This window comes from Motacilla alba, chromosome 6 (assembly GCF_015832195.1).
Source record: "Motacilla alba alba isolate MOTALB_02 chromosome 6, Motacilla_alba_V1.0_pri, whole genome shotgun sequence".
Classification (NCBI taxonomy): Eukaryota; Metazoa; Chordata; class Aves; order Passeriformes; family Motacillidae; genus Motacilla; species Motacilla alba.
In genome coordinates this window covers 6,612,553-6,632,444 of record NC_052021.1, presented here as the reverse complement: position 1 = coordinate 6,632,444, position 19,892 = coordinate 6,612,553, and the positions used below count along the sequence as shown (strand labels likewise).

General features: G+C 41.3%; 1 protein-coding gene across 7 annotated transcripts in view; it reads left to right on the top strand.

Moving 5' to 3' along the window:
* The window catches only part of ARID5B (AT-rich interaction domain 5B), a 127,069-nt gene that overhangs the window by 71,668 nt on the left and 35,509 nt on the right, over positions 1–19,892 (top strand). Inside the window, exon 1 of one of the 7 annotated variants that reach the window (XM_038141730.1) lies at positions 7,746–18,501. The exons of the other annotated variants lie outside the window; for them this stretch is intronic. Within the exon in view, the coding sequence (XP_037997658.1) occupies positions 18,498–18,501 (4 nt within the window). The 5' untranslated portion in view covers positions 7,746–18,497. Of the gene's footprint in view, positions 1–7,745; positions 18,502–19,892 lie in introns of those variants that run through there. 7 annotated transcript variants of the gene reach the window in all.

Genomic DNA, 19,892 nt, shown 5'->3' with positions numbered 1-19,892 from the left:
TGATTCTGATGTGTGCCCTTTGCATATTCAAATACTGGTCAGGGTTAAGGAAGGGCCCAAAAAGCAGTTCATGGGACAGAAGACTTGCTTCTAAGCGAAAGACTAAAGAATGTTGCTCCAGTTAGTGCACAGAGGAGAAGACTAAGAAGGGGCCCAATCATTCTGTTATTGTTCCATAAAGAGGAGACCTGTGGCAGTAGAGGTCTCTGTAGTTTGGCAGACACATAGCAAGACCCCATGCTTCAAAGTGGAAGCAGATAAATTAATGCTGAAATGAAGGCACAGTTATGTAGCAGCCAGGTGTAATTAACCGTGGTAACAACTTGGCTAGGAGTAGCATAGATTCTTTATTACTTAAATCCTTTAAATCAAGACTGCTTTGTAAAGACAGGACCCTTACTCAAAGAAGTGATACTGTAGTCCAGTGCTCTTCATCCAGTAGTCACTCAGCTGTATAGCCATATCTGCAGAAGGTAAACAAGGTGCTAATATCCTCCTAATTCCTTCTGGCCTCAAAAACTGTGCCTTTATTAATACGTGTAGTTTATAGCATCCAGGCCAGTAAAGGCTAGGCTGTGCTGGATCTTGTGTCCATTATACAATAAAACAAACCTTTAAAAAATTTGCTTGCACTCTTAATTAAACAAGGCAGATCTTAGTGTCTGTTCTGTGGACAGGAGAATGAGGAGCAGGATTATGGAGGGAATGTGGTATATTAGGAGCTAAACATCAGTGTCTTCACTGATCCATGCAGAGGGCTGTTCATAGCCTATCTTCTCTTTCTTCTCCTTCCCTCTCTCCATCCACCATGAGCAGTTGCCTGCCTCAGAGCACTGATCAGGCAGTGTGCTCCTCTGCTCTGCTCTCTGGGGTCTAATCAATCCCTGGCCTGTCCTCTTTTCAGGAGATCGGCTCAGGGAGAATCTTAGGTCCATTTTAGGCCACTTTCAGTAACATCTGCAAAGGGTTGTCTCCTCAGGTGAAGAATTGAAAACACAACTCAGTAGCATGTCATTTAAATGTGTGGCAACACGCTGCAAGATTATCTGCAGTCTTAGAGTATCTACTTCATGAGTCTTCCCCGATGGGTCTTTGACAAACATCTCTGGTCACCTTAACATTGCAATAGCTTTAAAGAGATGTTAATTAAAAAGAAGGTGTTAGAAACAAATGGATAGTAGAAGAGAATGAATTTTTTTGAAATTAGCATCTTCAGGTCACAGAAAGGGTAAGAGAAAACGCTAATGGTGATCATCCTGCTGACATAAGCGATGTTCACAGACCCTGCTGCTGCTTCAACAGAGAGGTGTGGTGGGATCTTCCAGCTCTGTCATCACCCTCCTGTGTTTCTCTCTGGATTTGCAGCTGTAGTGGAAGTTGAACTCCCAGTGAAAAACAGCTGTTTGCTGTGGGGTGGCATGTTTACTTTAAGTAGGTGGTGATGATTCTACTTCTCTCTTCCCTGATTAAATAAGTCCCTTCACCTTCAAGTCTTACAAACCTCAGCTGAGCTGTGATGAGCTAAGCCTGTGTCCCTTTACGAACTTTCACAGAGGTAGAGCACAATTTTGAAAAATGGAAAAGGTTGTTCCCAGGGTCTTGAGCAGCTCTTAGCTCAGAATACCATGTTTAAAATTAGCAGTATAGTTGCCCTCATTCTTTTATAGCATCCCGATTTTGCAATGAACCATAATCGTTGTACTCATTTGCCAAAAAGATGGTTCTTCAGGGGGTTTTTGGTGCTGGTTGTTTTGAAAGGCAGCCTGTAATTAAGATGAATATGTGTACGTTGTGAATGTTTAGTTATGGTAGAGATGGTTTTTTATAAAACAACCCCCCTAAAAATTACCTAGTTGCAAATCCTTGTAGTTACTTAGTTTAGAAGTTTAAGTCAATTTATGGAAGTCTGTGTTTACTGTCTTTAGAGCTTGATCATGACATTGGAATGTATTTTGGAAAAAAAGACCCTATAAAATGAAATCCACATTTATGGGTAAGAAGCACAGAGCACTTAGGATCAGCAGTGAGACTACAGCATCTCTTTGAAGTGTAGCAAAGAGGAGTACTTGCTGGTGCCATGTTTGGTTTAGAAGGTACTGAATTGATACACTCCCTACCTTCTAACACTGTAACAGCAGCTGGACCCAATGCAATTAATTTCATGAAAATGTGGACTGTGATATCCCAATGACAGCAGTCAGAAGATAAAACTAGATCTGAAGCACTTAATTTAAAATAAAACTTTATAATAAAGCCAGGTCTGCTGAGATGCTGCTTTTGTGCTGCGCTGCATGTGAGTAATCTGAGTGACTCATCTGGCCTCTGACATACTGAAGCCTTCAACATTCCCAGCCACGAGTGTTGCCCTTCATAAAAGAAATATCCTATTTTTGGTATAGCAATGTCCTCAGTTTTAAAGAATTTTCCTCTTTTAAAGTGCTCATACAATTAATGCCTCATGCATGTATTCAACAATAGTTGCCTAGCAACCATCAGAAATATTCGGGAGAGCAAAGGCAGCCAAGATGAATGAGCAGTAACATCAGCTCCCATTTCAGGTGAGCTGGAGAAGGCATCAGGGCTGTCCTGACTGGGTCTAAGCGTGCAGAGCCTCAAAAATCGGACAGTCCCAAAGTAGCAAATACAAGCTGGCACGTCAGTCAAAGGCAGAGATGAGGTGGGTCATGCAGCCAGAAGCAGTTGCCGGAGGCTGCAGTTGGATGGACTTTTGCAGTTTCAGAAGCCTAGACCAAAGCAAGGTAGCAATGGTTAAATAGGTTACAGGACGTGAACACACACTCCTTGGTGGCTGAAGAGGGTTTTGCCACCTTGTCTTGCATTCCTGCAGCTAGAGAATGGGTGAGGTTCCTGCTTCCTTGGGTAGGAGCATTTGGCCATGGGTCTGAGCTCCAGGCAAACCCCTTGGTAGGGCTTGGCTCCACCCCTTCATCACCCCTGGTCCCCACTTCTTGCTGCATCTTAATTCTGGCATAACTTTTACCTCACACGAAGTCATCTCATTCTACTGAGTCAACTCCTTCATGCTGTTTTTTAGCCCTTGAAGATGCCATTTAAATGAAATGGAAATCTTTTCCACAGTAACAGCCCACAGCTGCTATATGTCTGTATTTTGGTCTTTTTTCCCCTTTTTTTTTTGCTTTTTTTTTTTTTTTTTTTTTTTATCAGAAAGGTTGAAATTAAATGCTTGGTCTAGAATTGGAAGGATTGGGTTTTATCATGGGTTGACATGTTCTCCGGGCCAGTGCTGTCACAGCTGGTGCTAGTGTGGCCGTGTCCTGTACCCATCCCTTTCTCTGGATGAGTTTTGGTGCTGTTCCACGGTGGTTGTACCATTGTAGCTCAGGGAACTCAACACTCTCTGTTTAAGCACAGGGCTTTGAGCATTCAGTAGAATGCACTGTCTTGTCAAAACCATTTGAGATGAGAGTTTTAATCTGTATAAGTATTTCCAGTTGTTTTCTTTTCATTAGACACGTTAAAATTAAAAAGCCTGTTAGTGTTGCTCAGAACATTTTTGACTGCCTGCCTGATTTGAAGAAAGTTATGAAATTCTGACATTTTCCTATTGGATAGGAAAACCTAATTTATGATCATCTCTACTTCAAAGGTAAAGGTTAAGAACAAGATTAGGATCTCCTTTCCACTCATGTAAATCCACAGGAGTCAATTACTTTGAATTGACAGTGCTGTGATTTAGATCAGAATCTGGCATTAAAGCTTTTTGGGGGTTTGCTCCTATACCCATGGCTTCAGTGCCACTTGAGTGCCGACTCTTTGCTTTTGGTATGTGGTGGTGGTATTTGCATGTGGAAGTGCCTCAGGGGCCCCACATAAAGCATTGCTTCACTAGCTTTAATGGGATTTTTTTTAGATTAGATGTTAAAATGTTGAAATCAAAATATGTTCAGGGTGGTCGGGAAGTATCAGGCACACAATGGCAATCAGAATGTGATTTTTGAGTTGGGATATCTCATGACTTAGCTGACAAGCTCATGTATCTTGGAGCTCTGAGGCTTTCACTCTTTCTGATTATAACAGACATTTTATTTCTGGCCTTGATAGTTGATGAGATATCAAACTTAAAATATGCCATGATCCTATAGTCTGGTAGTGCTTTCTGGCACTGGTCAGTGACTAAATATAGCCAGTTTTGAACTGCTGTGATAAACCTGGAAGTAATGTTGAGCAGAAAATTCTCAGACAATTCCACAGACAAATGTGGAATATGAAATTACTTTTCTGGATTGGATCTCGTTTGCAGTGTATATGTTTTTGTGTCCTGTGTCTCTCATCCCCAAGTTTTCCAACTGCTATCCTACTAATGTTTTGTGGTACAGCTAAATCTTAACTAAGGCATCTCAGTGGTTCATGTTGGTTCATGCTAAAGCGAAAAATAACATGGTTTTTAAACCCCAGCTATTTCATGCATTCCTTTTGGCTTTGTAAACCATTTTGCTTTGTTTTTACAAAAATAAAGTGTATTTTAAAAAACCCCATGCATTTCCAAAAATCACTGATTGTCTTCCAGTGAGCATAGTCCAGAAACATGCAGATTCTTGAATTGTATTATGGGATATAATACAATGCAAGAATGAGTGGTATTCATCTGTCATGCATAATGTGGAGGTGATAGGGGAGGAAAGGAACCTTTTAGAACGGATTTATTTGTTTGTTTGGGGTTTTAAAATTATTTGTTTGCATACATTTGTTTCCTTTTCCTTTAATTTTTCATTTATTTTCTTTTTGGTTGTTGTTGTTGTTTGGGTTTTTTCTTGGGTTTTGGTTTGTTTTTGTTTTTTTTACTTTTAAACTTCTGCCAGGCTATGTTTAATTTCAAGATGGTGTCTTTGCTAGAAACATAATCAAATGTAATGTCTTCCACAACCTCTTCATATGCATGACTGCATAAAGCTTGTATAACAGTTTATTATTGTAAAATTAGTATAGAATAGCATAGAGAAACGGGGCCCCTGGCCAGATGAACTAGACAATGAATAGTTATATAAGGTTTTGAGGCACATGTATTAGAACACAAGCGCCCTGTATTTTCTTCTCAATTGTCTGCTGTTTGTTAATGTTTCCCTTTCAGTGTGATTGCATCTCAATTTAATAGCACTTGCCATTTCAGGGTTTACTGTGCCAGCGCTTGCAGAGTTACATCCCCTGTGTGCTGCAAAGCCTGCATGTATATTAAAACTGAACTAGGCACGGTTGGCTAATGGGTACTTCAAGAGATATGCACTTATAGAATTAAGTGATGTATGTAATTGTTAATTTTGTGTTAACAAGTTTGAAAAACGTGTTTCACCAATAATTGTAATGCTCCATTCTGTGCAAAGTGTGACATTTTAATTCTTGTTGAACAGTTTCCTACCTCTGCTCTATGTTTCATGGCAGGGTATTATTTTGCAATCAAGATAAAAGCATTATTTATTAAAGTTCTAAAATATTACATTACTGGAAGTTACAAGCTGCAGATCAATCTTCTCTTTCATAAAAGCATTTCATTGATTTTATTTTTTTAATTGGCCTTTGAATTTTAACTTAAGTTCCATATTATGGATTGCATATGATTCCAGAAGCAGAGAAATGTTTTAGTGGAGGCTTGATGGTGTTTTAAAGGCAGCAGTGTACCTGTCACAGAGCTGTGGGAAAGGCTTGCATTTGGCTTACGCAGCTTTGGGACTGTCAGATCCCAGCCTGCTGCATTTTTTGGCACAGGGAGCCCATTGACTTGGGCTGTGGGAAACCTACATTCAGCACTATCGGTCCTTGTGTCTTTCTTTGCGCCTCCAAAGGAATTTCTGTTAGAGACTTCACTTGGGAGTCAATTAACAACTCCTTCATGCTTTCAGTGAGCCTTTCCATGGTGAGAGGGTGCTCAGCGTCTGGCTGCAATAGCCCAGGTGTCTCTTGGCGACACTTTCACCTGCCTTGGGAGTGCTGGATTTAACTGCTTTCTGTATGTAATCCAGTCAGTCCAGAAGTGCGGATCCCCCTAGTACCTATTGCTTCAGTCCTCCTGTTCTTCAGTTCCTCACCTTTGCCCCCCTTGCCCCATGGTCCCATCCCCATCCTGCCACGCCAGGGCTGTTTCTCCCGCGCCAGCCCTTGGTGGTTCATTTGTGTCATTGCACGTGTGAGACCAAACCCTGCCTATCACTCTCCTGTGCAGTGAGTATATTAATTCTTCCAACCCTAGCAGGCCTAACTATGAAGCTGCACAAAGCAAGGTTCACATTTTTCTTCCGATTAGCAGCCATTTACTTCATCTGGCCCTGCTGTGTCATCTCATCAGTGTAGTCTGACCTTGTGCAGACTCACTGGTTGGCAACAGTGAGGAAAGGCAGTTGGGAAGGGGAGACCATTGCTGTCCTCCACGGAGTTCAGGAGTGGCTGTGTCTAGGATTTGACTTCCCAGTGAAGCCAGTTTTTCTTATTTGCCAGTAAGATAAGGAAAGGGCAGGGTGAGATGAGCATAATAGGCTCAAAACACAATAAAAATAGCAAAGGAAACAAACAGTTTGTGCCTAATTTGAAATCAACAGATCTCCATGGTGATTGCAACAAATCCGCTACGTTTGACTGTTTAGTGAAGACAAAAGGTTAGAAACAGGAGTTCACCAGCTGTGCTGGACTGTTTGAATGAACATAGGAGTGTTAAAACCTTCTCAGTGACTGAGTGGCTGTGTGAAGGTGCTAAGGGGAATTCTGGGAATAACTTCATTGAAAATCCAGAGGATGCAAGTGTCTCCCTTCATAATGCATCTTCAGAAAAATCAGCTTCTACAAATTTCCTGGAATTTTTGCTTTCAACAGTGCTGTTGTGTGGAAAAGAGTCCATAGCACTGTGGCTTCAGACAAAAATAACATGGTAGAAAACCTTCAGAAAGCAGGCAGTCAGCTTGAGACCTTAGATAAATAATAGGACTAATACACTTGCCACAGTGAATAATAGGACTATAACCCCTCCAAATCTCTTCTTTAGCATTGTACCAAGGTAAATCTTTATGTGAATAGAAGCCAGAGATAAAATTTCAATCCTAAATTACAGATACTTGAGACAGAAGAAGAAGGAACTGCACTAGTCCTCACCAAAGAAGAAGTTCTGTTCATGGTAGTCTGAAATATTGCCATGCGATGAGTCAGAAAGTTTTTGTTGTTCACGTCTTCAGAGTTCAGGGCTACTGAGTTTTGGCATGCAGACCGGGCAGATAGCATTTGCAAATCAGCGCGTCCTTTTGCTGAGGCCATTGGCACAGAAAGCTTCCTATTTGTAGTTGGTGTGTTTGAGTTTCTGAGGTTTTTTTGCATTTGAATTTTGGAGGGGAGAAGATACTTTTGTAGTATTTAGTGATAATGAAAAGATCTTCAGAGACAGCTGATCAAGACATTCTGAGTGTATGTTACACTGCATCAAGATTTAGAGTTTCTTGAATAAATATTGACCAATTTGACCTTTGCTTTTCCTCAGTCAATATTTATCTCCTGGGACAATGAATCTTCATATTCACCTTAGCTGAAGTCCAAGTCTTACTTAATAGTGTACTTGGAATTCCTGAAGAGGTGATGATTTGTCTTGGTGCTAGTTTTATCTGTTTAAAATCAGATATGTAGGTTTGGCCACCCATGTCACTTTGTCAGATTTCCTAAACAAAGTAGCTTCAGGTCACGGCCGATGGGGAGGCTTCTAGGAAAAACTTGAATCCAAGAGATTTAAGAGACCAGTCTGCAGACAAAGGGGACAGTGGATTTGCAGGGGTCCCACTCTGTCCCTGAGGGACAGGACTGGGAGCAGGTGATCACTGACATTGCCAGGTAGTGCTAGGACTGTACTACCCCCTTTATTATTTTAGTGGCAATTCCAGTATTTTGGGGCTCTGGCATAAGTTGAAGCTGAGACACAGCCTTCCTCTGAAAAGTGGGGGTGCTGCAGCAGCACGTACGGCTGGAACCACTGGGTCAGGGTTCCTGCACTGGGTCAGGGTTCCTGCACAGGTCCTGCCAGGATGCTCAGTGTCACCTCTTCAGAGTTCCGCAGCATCGCTGGCTGCTGTTGGAAAAAACCTCCTCTTACCAATTGGGGCAACACTTTGGAGTGGAAAGTGAAATTACTGTGCTTGTGAACTATGCTGTGGAAGTGAGAGCAAGAGAAATGGAAAGTGCTGTTCAGGCAGTAGAGAAAGGCAGAGCCTTACAAATATCTGCTTATGCAAATCAAATCATTTGTCTTCTGAAATGTTCATTTCGCCTTTTCCCTGATTATATTTTCTGAATTGCCATATGTACTTCTTGTGATATTTCAGTCTTGTCAAATTAAGGAGAGAAGGCCTTATAATTAACTGAGGATATGCACCAAATAAAGTAGTGTTTGTCATTTTTACTGTGTGATCAGTCAATAATATTACAGGTGGCCTGTAAGTTTAAAAAAAAAAAGTCTAAACTGTTTTTGTAACCTTATAACTATCAAAGGTATTTGTTTGGGGAGAAGGCATTGAGAAAGAAGAGAATTTTAAAATTGCACAATTACAGTTAAAAAAACAGAGCAAGCAACGTCATGTGTTTCTGAAGAGCACACTGTTTAATTTTATAGTAACAGTATTTTAAGAATGCTGACAGTACACAGGAAGGCAGTGAATAATTCTTGTTGCAAAACCCTGATGGTTTGCTGTTTTCAAAATGTTAAGACTTAGTCAGCCCTGGATTTCTCTAAGGAAGAACAGGACATTTAGGGTGGGAAAAAAAAAGCCAGTAGTAATGTATCAAAGCAGCATTCAAATAAAATAGAGGTTTGGTATCCTTACTTAGAATAGACTGGAAAATGCATTTGTTTTCATGTACCTTTTTTTTTTTTGTGATGTGCCTGATTGACTTGTTTTAATACCGGTGTTATTTACATTTCAGGGATGGGCCTCTATTAAGCAGGAAATTGTCCAAACCCCTCAGCTGTATTTTAAATTGAAATTATTTATTTTATGAAGTGATTGTGCAGACTTAATTTAGTAATCTATTATTAAATCTATAGTTTCAGGCTGTATAAAGTCTTTATATAGCATGAAAATGGGCACATATGAAGATCTAGGCTATATATACACCTGGTTCTGTATATTAAATCTTTTACATATGTTGTCCATTTTCAGAAACAAATAAACTGCTGCTTTTGAAAACTCAGCTTCTCTTCCATATTAGGGAATTCTGCAGACTCCCTGTGTTCCTTAGCTTCAGTATAGTGCTAAATCAGTTTGTACATTAGTCTATTTTTAGTTATGAATGAACTTTATGGAGTGCAGCACACAGAGCGATTTCAGAGATTCTCACTCATAAAACCCGTGTGTCATGCGCCTCAGTACAGCTGTAAACATTATGCAAGCTCTGGGCTTCCTGGGCCGGAGCCCTGAGATTTCCAGGGGGGGAAAAGCATCCCCCCCACCTCGCCCTTTTGTGCGAAATATTAGGCAAACAGTAAATCTGCCGTCGTGAAATCAGGTTAAATTGTGTGACCTTGGCTGTGGCAGGCAGGCTGCCTGGCGTGGCAGCAGGGGGACACTAGAGGGCAACTGAGAGTTTTCTTTAAACCAGCCGAGCTGGAGATGGTTTTAATATCAACTGTTTAAACTCAGTGAGGATTTATTTTCCTCTCTGCAGATTTCGCATAAGTAACCTCGGAGTTTCCATTGACAGCAGATAATAATCCAACTGAAGTTCTTCTGGGGGAAAATGCGGCGGGAGCGGGTCCGGAGCCTGCTCTTGCCCAAATAAGGCTTTTTTTGCAGACCCCATGTGTTAGATAATGATCAACTGACAGTCGGTCATGAGTTAATAATGCTGGATGCTGAAATATGCATACCATGTGGTATACAACAGTTCTGCGGGGAGAGACAAACACAGCTATAATTAGACATCTGAAACACAAGGAAGTGTGTAAATTGTTTAATAGTCTTCCACTTAATTCACTCAGATAATTTCCTAAGAACCAGTATTGACTGCGGAAGAATATTGCACAACTGACTGCATATTTAGTTTAAACCCTGCCCTGCTCAGATAAATTTATGGATACAGCTCAGTTTTATTTGGATTTTTCTGAGTGCTAGAGATTTGCTGGGGCCAAAATGAAGAGATGGGTTCAGTTTTGTTTGTGTTGATTTTTGGGATGATTACACCAAGTCCATGGGCTTTGCACTCATTTAAACCGGGCACATGATCTTACAATCATGTAAGATCAGGACTTTAAAACCACCATTTTTGGGGTGTTTTGGGACTTGTACAGATTCCCTGGCTGCCTGTACACAACCTGACAAAATTGCCAGAGTTCCACTTCTGTGTTTTATGGGTGAAAAAGTGCAGATCCCTTCCTGTGCTCAGCAGTGCTGGGCAGCATCCCCTCTGCACCTCAGCAATAACAGCCCACGTCAGGTGTATGCAGATCTCCCAGGGTGCCAAGGCTTTGTTCCCAAGCTCTCTGCAGAAGTGGGGTTGTCTCTGAACCCTTTGCTGACTCTGTGCACTGTGGTGGGGGGCCTGGCAAGCCAAGTGCTGCAAGTGAAGTTGGTGATGACCCAGAGATGTGAATGGGCACAGGGCTTAGGCTGTGGCTGCTGTTCCTGCCTCCACCTAATGCCTTGTGTAGTTGTTGTGGTGGCAGCTGAATGTAGGCATCAAAGGGGAGAGCTTACTCTGTAGTTTCTGCTTGTCACTTTACTGGTATCTTCATGCAGGTTGATTATGCCTAACAAATTTTGATTACTTTACAGTACAATGATCAAAAAAAAAATTAGGAAATTATAATATTCCTACACCAAAAAAAAAGAATCTTATATAATCAGTTACAAATCAGAAATGCGAGAGATTATTTAAATAATATATTTGTCACTTTCACATTGTGCACAATTTGATGATCATTGCTTCCTACCTGGCGTTGTCATTCCCAAAAGCAAGGTCTTGGAAACTGTCCATTTTATCCTTCTGGCATGAATTTCTGCCTGTTTATATTCATGCACAATGTCCATCAGTCAATTAGCCCATCTCATCCATCTACCTACGTGGATACGACTGGTTACGTTCCTGTTGTATTTCTGAGGTATGTAGGTCATGTCTCCATTGGGTACTGCTGACTCTGCTAGACAGCAATTACACAAACGCTGGCTTTTACTGGAGAGAAAAAGAAACGTTGTTAGGAAAGCTGCCCTAAGATTTGCCTATTTTCTACAGCCCTCTAATGGAAGGTCTGCCCTGGGTGTTCTGATGAGTTTCGATCAGACAGGCTGACTTAGATGGCTTTGCTGTGCGTTTCCACTTCTTGTTGCCATGTTTGCATTGCTTTTGTCTTGGCTATTACATAATCTGTTAGAACCTGCTCATTTGCTCACTCTCCTTTCTTTGCTTTTTTTTTTTTTTCAATAAATTAACCAAGACTATTTTGAGAAGTCAGGCCTACACTTCTAGAGTGTTGCTCTGACCCTCCAAGAGAAACTGAAGCCCCTGTCTGCTGGCTGCAGCCTCCCAGGAGGTGACCTTTGGGGATGGAGGGCTTTGGGGCTGGAGATCGACTGCAGATTTCTGAGGGAAAGGGAAATCTGATGAACCCATGTCTGATGCTGTGATGCTGCCCAAGCGCAGGGTGTTTCATGATGAGATAGGAAGATTTCTTTGCTCGAGGCTTGAATGCTTCTTTCCCATTAGTGGCAGAGAGAGCCATGCTGGCTTGGTTGCATTCAATGCTTGACACAGGCTCAGAGATGTGAATAGCCCCGGTTAGGTCATCAGACGTCCCTGCATGCTCCAGGTCTTTATGAGTTAGGCATGTACTTTGCTGAATCAAGTCTGCAGCTCTTCGTGTTCCTTGTCCTGCACTGCTCAGTACTTCACTGTTTGATCCTATATTCATGCAGTTTCTCACCAGAAGAACCACTGAGTCATCTAATCTGGTATGAACCCCAAGTAGTGGCTCATCAGCCAAAATTGCTGGCAAACTCTTTCATCCAGTTCACCACCTTTTTTCTAAAGGAGAAGGGAAACAGCTGTTTGGGCAAGGACCAGAGCCAGACAGCTGGACGCCTGGTCGTGCAGCCAGCCAGGCTGCTGCAGCCGCCCGCAGCGGCCAGGCTCTCCTGGCAGCAGCGTGGGCCCTCGCCGTGCCTGAGGCGGGACACCCAGCTCCAGTCTCATACCTCAACCCTCCAGACCCTCAGATGCATCTGTTACTTCCTGCCCTGTGCACACCAGCTTGTGTCTGGCTCAGGCTTTTCCCAAAGGCCTTGAGAAAGCTGGTTATACGCATGCCTCCATATTCTGGCACTGGATCAGGTATGGGGACTGCAGTGCCTGGGCGAGCCTGGTTATCCCTCCTCGCTCCTGCGTACCAGCTTTTTCTCACCTTTGAGGTGCTCCTGTTACCTGGTAAAGTTGAATTCTCTGTCATTTTTGCTCAAACCCAGCACAGTTTTAGTTATTCAGACCTCCCTGAAGGCAGATATCCCGTTGGCCACAGCATCTTCCTATCAGTGCATGTTGAATTTCCAGTGGGGAGTGGCCTATGAGCAGTCACCCTTGGCTTGGTCAATAGGACCCGTAATCCCTGTTTGCAGGTTTCATGCTGGAGCTGTATTGAGGAGCATTGTGTTTTCCTGGTCTGTTTTCCTTCTGATTACTCATTTGTATGAGTCAGTCTTAGCACTGTGCCAGTCCTCGTGTCAGTGTGAATGTAACTGTCAGGGGCTTTATATTTATTTCACTGATGAAAATTTGTAGAACTTACAAGGTTAGAAGCAGCCCCTGTGGAATCCCACCAGAAATCTTTTCATTTGGTAGAAATTCCCCACTGATGCCTACATTTAGCCAGTTCTTAATCCATTCAATATACGCTTGAATAAAATTATGTAGTGCTGTTTTTTAATCAAATTATTATCTAATATTAAATCAGCTGTCTTACTGAATGCAGGTAAGTTCCATGTGTGCAGCTAGTTTCTCTAACCAAGCTTATAGTTTCAAAGTGTAAAATAAGGTACTTTGTTTGTTTTTCTTTTCTGTTGTTTTAAGATCTGGTTTCTGTAAAACCAAGTCAATTGACTGGCTTTAATTATACTCTTTTGCAAGCATATCATCTGGCTTCTTTGCAAGTATGGAACAAATATTTACCAAACACCTCTGCCTCTTTTTGAATCATTAGTTATAGTCCTGTCATCTGTAGCCAGTAATAGGCCTACACCGAATTTTTTGTTACTATTATTTTCATTTGCTCTAAGGTCTACTTGAATGTCATGTATTTGTCAAGCATAGATTTTTCTCTGAAATCTTCAGCTTTCCATTTCAATTTACTGCACTTCATAATTTTCGGCACATATATAGGTTTTGTCCAGGAAAAAAAAAAAAACCAAAACAAAAAAAAACCTTTTTTCCTTTTTTTAAAATCCACATTAGTCAGCAGGACATAAAAAAGTCCAGATCAAGGAAAAGTCTTAATATCCAACCACGCTGAAATGAAGAAAAAGAGACTCCAAACCTCATCCTGAACCTTATCTCTGTCTTCCACGGAAAAAAGAAACATTTGTTTTTTGGCAAAAATTTGCCAACCTGATGTTTGCAGTGCCTCTAAATTTTCTGTTATAAGCAATGCTGAACTGTAATTCATGAAAAATACCAGCATTTTGCTTTCTTCAGAGATTGTCTGGTCAGGAAGGGGGTCAAAACAACAGTCTGCAGCAAGTCATATGTCTCCACATTAATCCACACAAGGAAGTGTCTGTTTCACTTATTTCCAAATGGGGAATGTTTTCTTTAGAGAGGTAGCAAATTGATTTTCCCCACATGGAGCATGGGATATCTCATTTCCAAAACAAAACTTTCAGAAATGGCTACACAAGTCCACTCTTTCTCCATGTGGGTTAGAAAGCAGCATGACTCCTTAATGTTTCCTGCAAGGTTGTTCACTGCTGTGCTCTGGACTTTCCAGGTCAGGCCTGGCATGTTCAGTTATAAAGAAAGGAATAAACAAGTGTTTCCATTTAGAAAAAGCCTAGTAAAAATAATTTTGATATTCAAGTTGTTTCGTGTCAGCTTGAGCAAGCATGAGGGATGTGTGTGTGTGCACAGAGAGGCTGTGTGACCTCCACAGCTTGGTGAGAGCCCAAGTTTTTGGTGGGTGCTCATCATTGACTTCCATAGGTGTACTTAGGATCCTGTTGAGACCTTCCCCAAATTGAATTGATGCTGTTGTTTCCTAAACACAGGTCTGGGTTTTTTTTAGCATAGACTGATATTTTGCTTTCTTTTCCAGGCACTTTAATTTCTACCTTTTCGATGCAATATTAGGTTACTTACAGCTTGCTGCTTCTCTTCATCAGCTCAGCATGCCTGGGCAATAAATGCCCCAAGCCCTCATTTTTGCACCCTGTTTCCTGGAGGCAAAAGCTTTTAAATAAACTTTCAGGGGTGAAAGGAAAATAAATTAAATGTGAAGGCCCGAAGTCAAAATGCGGAAAAGGGAATGAGGGGATGGAGATAAAATAAGGAGATGATGGTGACAGAGAAATCAAGGAAGCAGCTGGCACTCCACAAAATATGCACGATTAACTAAGCTTTGAATAGTTTTTGAGACCATACTTAAATACAGCAATATGCTTTTCTTAACTTCCAGATATTGCAGAATGCGGGAAGCCCCCTAGAGGGGTAAGTGTTAAAGCCATTAAACCTGTTAACTTTCTATTCATTACATTTTAAAAGGTGCAACATGTAACCATGGTTTTCAGCCAAGAGCTGACTTTTGCCAGGCTGCATTAGGGATGTCCTCAGCAACCAGCTGTTTGCCACCTGCTAACAGGCATGGTCAGTTCATGGATTTTGTGGAGATCTGGGGCCATTCTTCTCACCCTGACTTTGATGGCCAGGCACCTCCATATGCCACCTCCAGCTTCTCTTTGGCACCTGACTCATGAATAGCTCTGGGATCTGACACATCCTGCCATTTCCACCTGCCTCAGAGGGGAGATCTCCTAATCTGTTCTATAGATACTGATGGTTTTGCAGCTTAGGGCCAAGGATTCTGGTATCACAGCTTTTGTGCAGAAGACATGTGAAGGACTGGCACAGCGCAGGAGGATTCTGTGAGGGGACACTGTGCAAGGTGTCCTTCAGGAAAGAATGGCTGTGGATGCATTTGGCAGCTGTGCTGCCACTGCCTTGTGTCTCTTCTGAATCCAGCACCACTGTTCATCCCTGTTCATTCACTTTTGCAACTTCCACTGCTCCACCTAAATCCTGGTTTGTGATTACCTCCCTCTGGTACACTCCCAGCTCTACATTTCGAGCTCACCTGACTCTGTGAGCCCACCCTAAATGTAGACCCAGATCTTCTGCTGGCCATTCTTTGTTGAGGCCATGGAGATTTTTAGAAGCTCAGTCAAATATTCTGTTCTTCCTTCATCTTTCCACAAAACATGGTCACAGAAAACAGCAGGCAGCCAGAAGAATCTGGTTGGCAGTGTAAGTTGTAAGTCTATTAGCTGAGTACATTCCTCTGCAAAATATGGCAATGGCCTTCATTTCCTTTTTTTTTTTTTTTCTTTTTTTTCTCCTACTTTTGAAGTATGTCTGAGAAACTGGAGAATCAGCAGGCCAGAATCAAAAATTGTGTCAGGAAAAAGTTACCCAGGTCAGAGAGGCCTGGAAAGACAAGAACTTTGATCACGGGCATTACAATTGCTTAGATGTGCTCTAGAGTAAGAAACGTGGAGCAAGCAATTAAAAGATACATGTTTTAGGCATGAGTACAGTACTTGTTTACTTACATGGTTTGCTGAGCAGCCAGCAAGGTCCAAGGTTATTTTGGGCTCAACATGAGTAAGTGATCCAGGTATGAAAAATGAGGTAATGCATTCCAGGCTCATTAAAAACTCTTGGCTACACCACTGATTTTGACAAAGTGCCAACATAGCTTGACCTCAGCTCTGTGAAGGCCACTATTTTTTTTAACACCCTCCCTATAACAACAAATCTTCTGCATCAGCCAAAATACGTGAATGTAGGGAACAGTGTTATTGGGAGGGTTGAACTCACTGGACTTCCAGTGATAAACTCGTAAAAAATAGGTAATTTTACAGTAAATGGTCTGCTAAATTCAGGTACTCCAAAACAACAGCCATTATTTTGTGACTTATTCATGGCATTATCAATGTGGATGTAGCTCAGGTGAGGCTGACCCAATAACAGGGAGATGGTAAGCCCTGTGATCACTTCCCCATCCTGGACACATAGGAAAAGAAAGTGGCAGTTGAATGTGCTGTCTTGTTGTGGCAGCCCGTGTTTTTCCATTGTAAATAGTGATAATGGTCATGGTTGATTTTGGCAGCTCCCACTTTTGGGTATTTATCTTTCCCCTGTATAGAACTTGCCTTTCTTGGGGTAAAACCAGAGCTGGGAGTTCTTCTAGGCAGTGAGGCTTGGAAATTGTCCTTTTTCTCCTGTCCTGCTGAGCAGGCAGTGTCTGTGGAAGTTGAACAGCTGAGGGTGGTAGTGACTGGAGAACAGTAGCCACAACCTTATGAATTTTCTGAGCAAGTGAGCGGGGTAGCTGCCCTCTCCCTCTCCTTCTGACCTATCCCACCCACAGTTTGGGGACTCCTCCGGGCCCAAGGAGTGTTCACTCGTACTCGTGTGAGTTTTGCTGCTGGCTGTGTTTTACCTGGCCGTACATGAAAGGTTTGCCAGCACACAGCAGGTAATGGAGTGGGAAAACACCGCACATTGGTAAAGGGCAATCACGTTTTCAATTACACAGGAAAGAAAGTGTTTTAACTGGTACTGTGTTGTCTCTCTCATACTCCTGTTACAAGCACTCACACCGAAGAGGTGGCGAATAATGCAAACTTTTTTCTGTACTTATTTGTTCATTTTTTAATTTCAATTTTCTTTGCTTATGCTCTCGCCTTCTGGGAATGTGCAAATTATCAGGCCTCAATGCCACAAATGCTTTCAGAAAATGAATTTGAAAGCCATATGCACAAACACATGAAGAAAGTGAATAATTTTGTATATTCTTAGGTAGTCATGCCAGAAGTCCTTCTCCACTAGAAAACAGAAGAAAACCCATAGGATACTCATTTAGCTGTCCAGTACATACTGAACATCCAACATCATCAGGAAAACTGAATGTGACTAAGCCACAAACTGTGTAAAATTGCCTTAAAATAATTATGAATAACAAATTCAAGACACTTGCAGTGTGCTCATGAATATGTCAAAAATTAAACAAAAGATGACAAAATTGAAACATGAATGTGACTTGTAAATTCTTTCTTCTGTCCTAGTCATATTTCCTCTCTCACACGAACAAAACTAATGTCACTGAAATGCAATAATCTTCAAATAATGTGTTTATTTATAATGGTTTAGGGAGCAAATATTAATGGCTTTGTTTCAAGTGTGACTTGGGACTATGTCATACGTTTTCTTTTACAGAGTAGATGTTAGATGCCAGGACCTTCTCTTCTGATAATAATTCCTGTTGCTACTTTCTTGTTAATCTTGTGTCAGATCTGGAGTGGCTTTAGGTGATTTAAAATCATACCATGGGCGTGTGAGATGGTCCTTGTGTGTGCTGCAGACAGACCTTCCCTGCTGCTGCTCCTGAGCCACAGGGAGAATGCAAATACCCCATTTCATAGTGGGTTTGTGCCAGTTCTGCCGTGGAAAGCTCCAATTCAAACAGTGTTTATATGCAAGCTCAATATACCTGGAATTTAGGAACAAATGCCTTCTTGCTTTTAAAGCTTTTAGCAAAACATTAGCAGTGCTTTATAGTGTGATGCAAAGTACAGTGCCAAAACTCAGGATAACAAGTGTTTTTGAAAAACATTGAGCCTTGAACTAGTTTCTTTATTTGTTAAAAAGTAAGAACGGATTGAAGGAACAAAAGAAAGGACAAATAACTAGCACACAAGTATATTTGATGGTAGCTCAGCCACATCCCTCTTTGGCCATTGGTTGGGCCAGGCCTGGGGATCTTGTCATTCAAAGGTTAATCTTTTAATACGTATGCCAAAGTGTAGTGAATTGAGGGAACATTTCTGTTTCCTTCAGTACCTTTTTAAAGAACTCAGCGACTGCTGAGGCAGACCGTGGCTAAGGGGACCTCTCCATCCCATCCAGGTCGTGTGCCAAAAAATCCCCGTAGGCATCAGGAAGACATCAAAGGTTGAGCGGGGTTTATAAATAAGGCAGGGCGGCGTGGCCAGAGCTGGCAGCCGGCGCTGGAGCCCTCGCAGCTCATCCCACGCTCCCGCCGAGGCGCTCATCTCTGTTGATATGAGTAATGGAGCGCCGGGGGGAGGGGATTTGTAAGCGCGGCGCAAACACTCTTAGTGTTCATTTTGTGTAAGACTGACATCCACACCACGTCGAGACTCCCAGCGACGTGGTGTGCAGTCACATGCTGTAGCATTCATGAGTACAGATATAAATCAGGCAGATGTTTGTCGACTGGAATGGGTAATAATTTCTTTCTCTCTTTGTTTGATTTTGCATGTTAGCCTCAGATGACAATTTCAGAATTGCTTTCTGCGGTACTTTTCAATAAGCAGAATGAGCTTCGCTGGAGATGGATGGAGATATTTCCGTAGGGAGATAAATGTATTTTTACATAGACACAAATATGGACTTACTCCCATATGCACATGCATATATATATATACTCATACACATATTGATTTTATTTTTTTTTACCTTACACGAGTGTTGGGAGAAGAAAAAGGATCTGACTTTTTATTTTAAACCCAAAGCTTTTCTTTTTCTCTAAACAGACCAACTATGACAGTGCTACTCAAACTATAAAATCAAATTAGCGCCCTTTATTGTGTTTGCAAACTAATTAAAATGTAAAATGTCCTGAAACCACTGGCTTACTGTGCAACAAATGTAAGATTAGAAACAATTAGAAGACACTCAAGAGGTTTGTGATGTTTAGATTTCTGACATTGCTCTAATCATCCCTTTAAGTAAGGAAAACAATGGTTACCTAAAAATTACAGGTTTAAAGGAAGTTATATTATTCGGTATACAGTCATTAGTTAATGATTGTTTGTCATTTTGAATGTTTCCATAGTGGTCAGAGGCTGATTTTTAAATCTGAAAGCAGAGGGGACATGTAATAATGAGCAAACATCTGCTTCATCTATTATTTCTATATATGATCATAATTTATGTTGTAATAGCACTATTGAAAGATGAGTGTGTTATTTTTTACGATGATCCATATCCCATTCCTCGTATGGCTCAGCACAGCTAGGATTTAGTCACTGTGTTATTTCAGAGCTGTTTTATCTTAAGAATTGGACAAAACTGAAAGTGATTCACATTACTTTGTATGTGTGGTATGTAACCCTTATGAAACAATCAATCACTTATTTCAGTACTTGTCAACTTCCAGAACTAGTTGTTAAGGGGGTTTTTTTTTGATCCCTTTCAGGACTCAGGAGTAATTTTTTTATTTTTTTCTTAAACTTTTTTAGAAAAACTTTGACAAGACTGACAGAATATATAAACATTTCTTGGAGCTGTAAGGAATTTCAATATTTCAGAACATTTCCAATGCCAGATGTTTCCCAAAGTTGGAAATAGCAGTTAGTACTCTTGCTTGAAGATTAGAAATAAAGGCAGCAGAGTGATTAATGCAAAGTTGCCTATTAATATTAAATTTTCTTCTTTTCTGTACCAGGGAGAAATATTTGTGCTTTCTCTCTGATTCCTTGGGAGACCAATGTTTGACTTAATATTAATTAGTTATGTGAAAGTAGAATAGATTAGCCTTGGGGGATATTCTATAGAAATGTATAGTGTGTCAAGATGTAACCCGTAGAGGATGGGAATCTGGTAATAAGCAT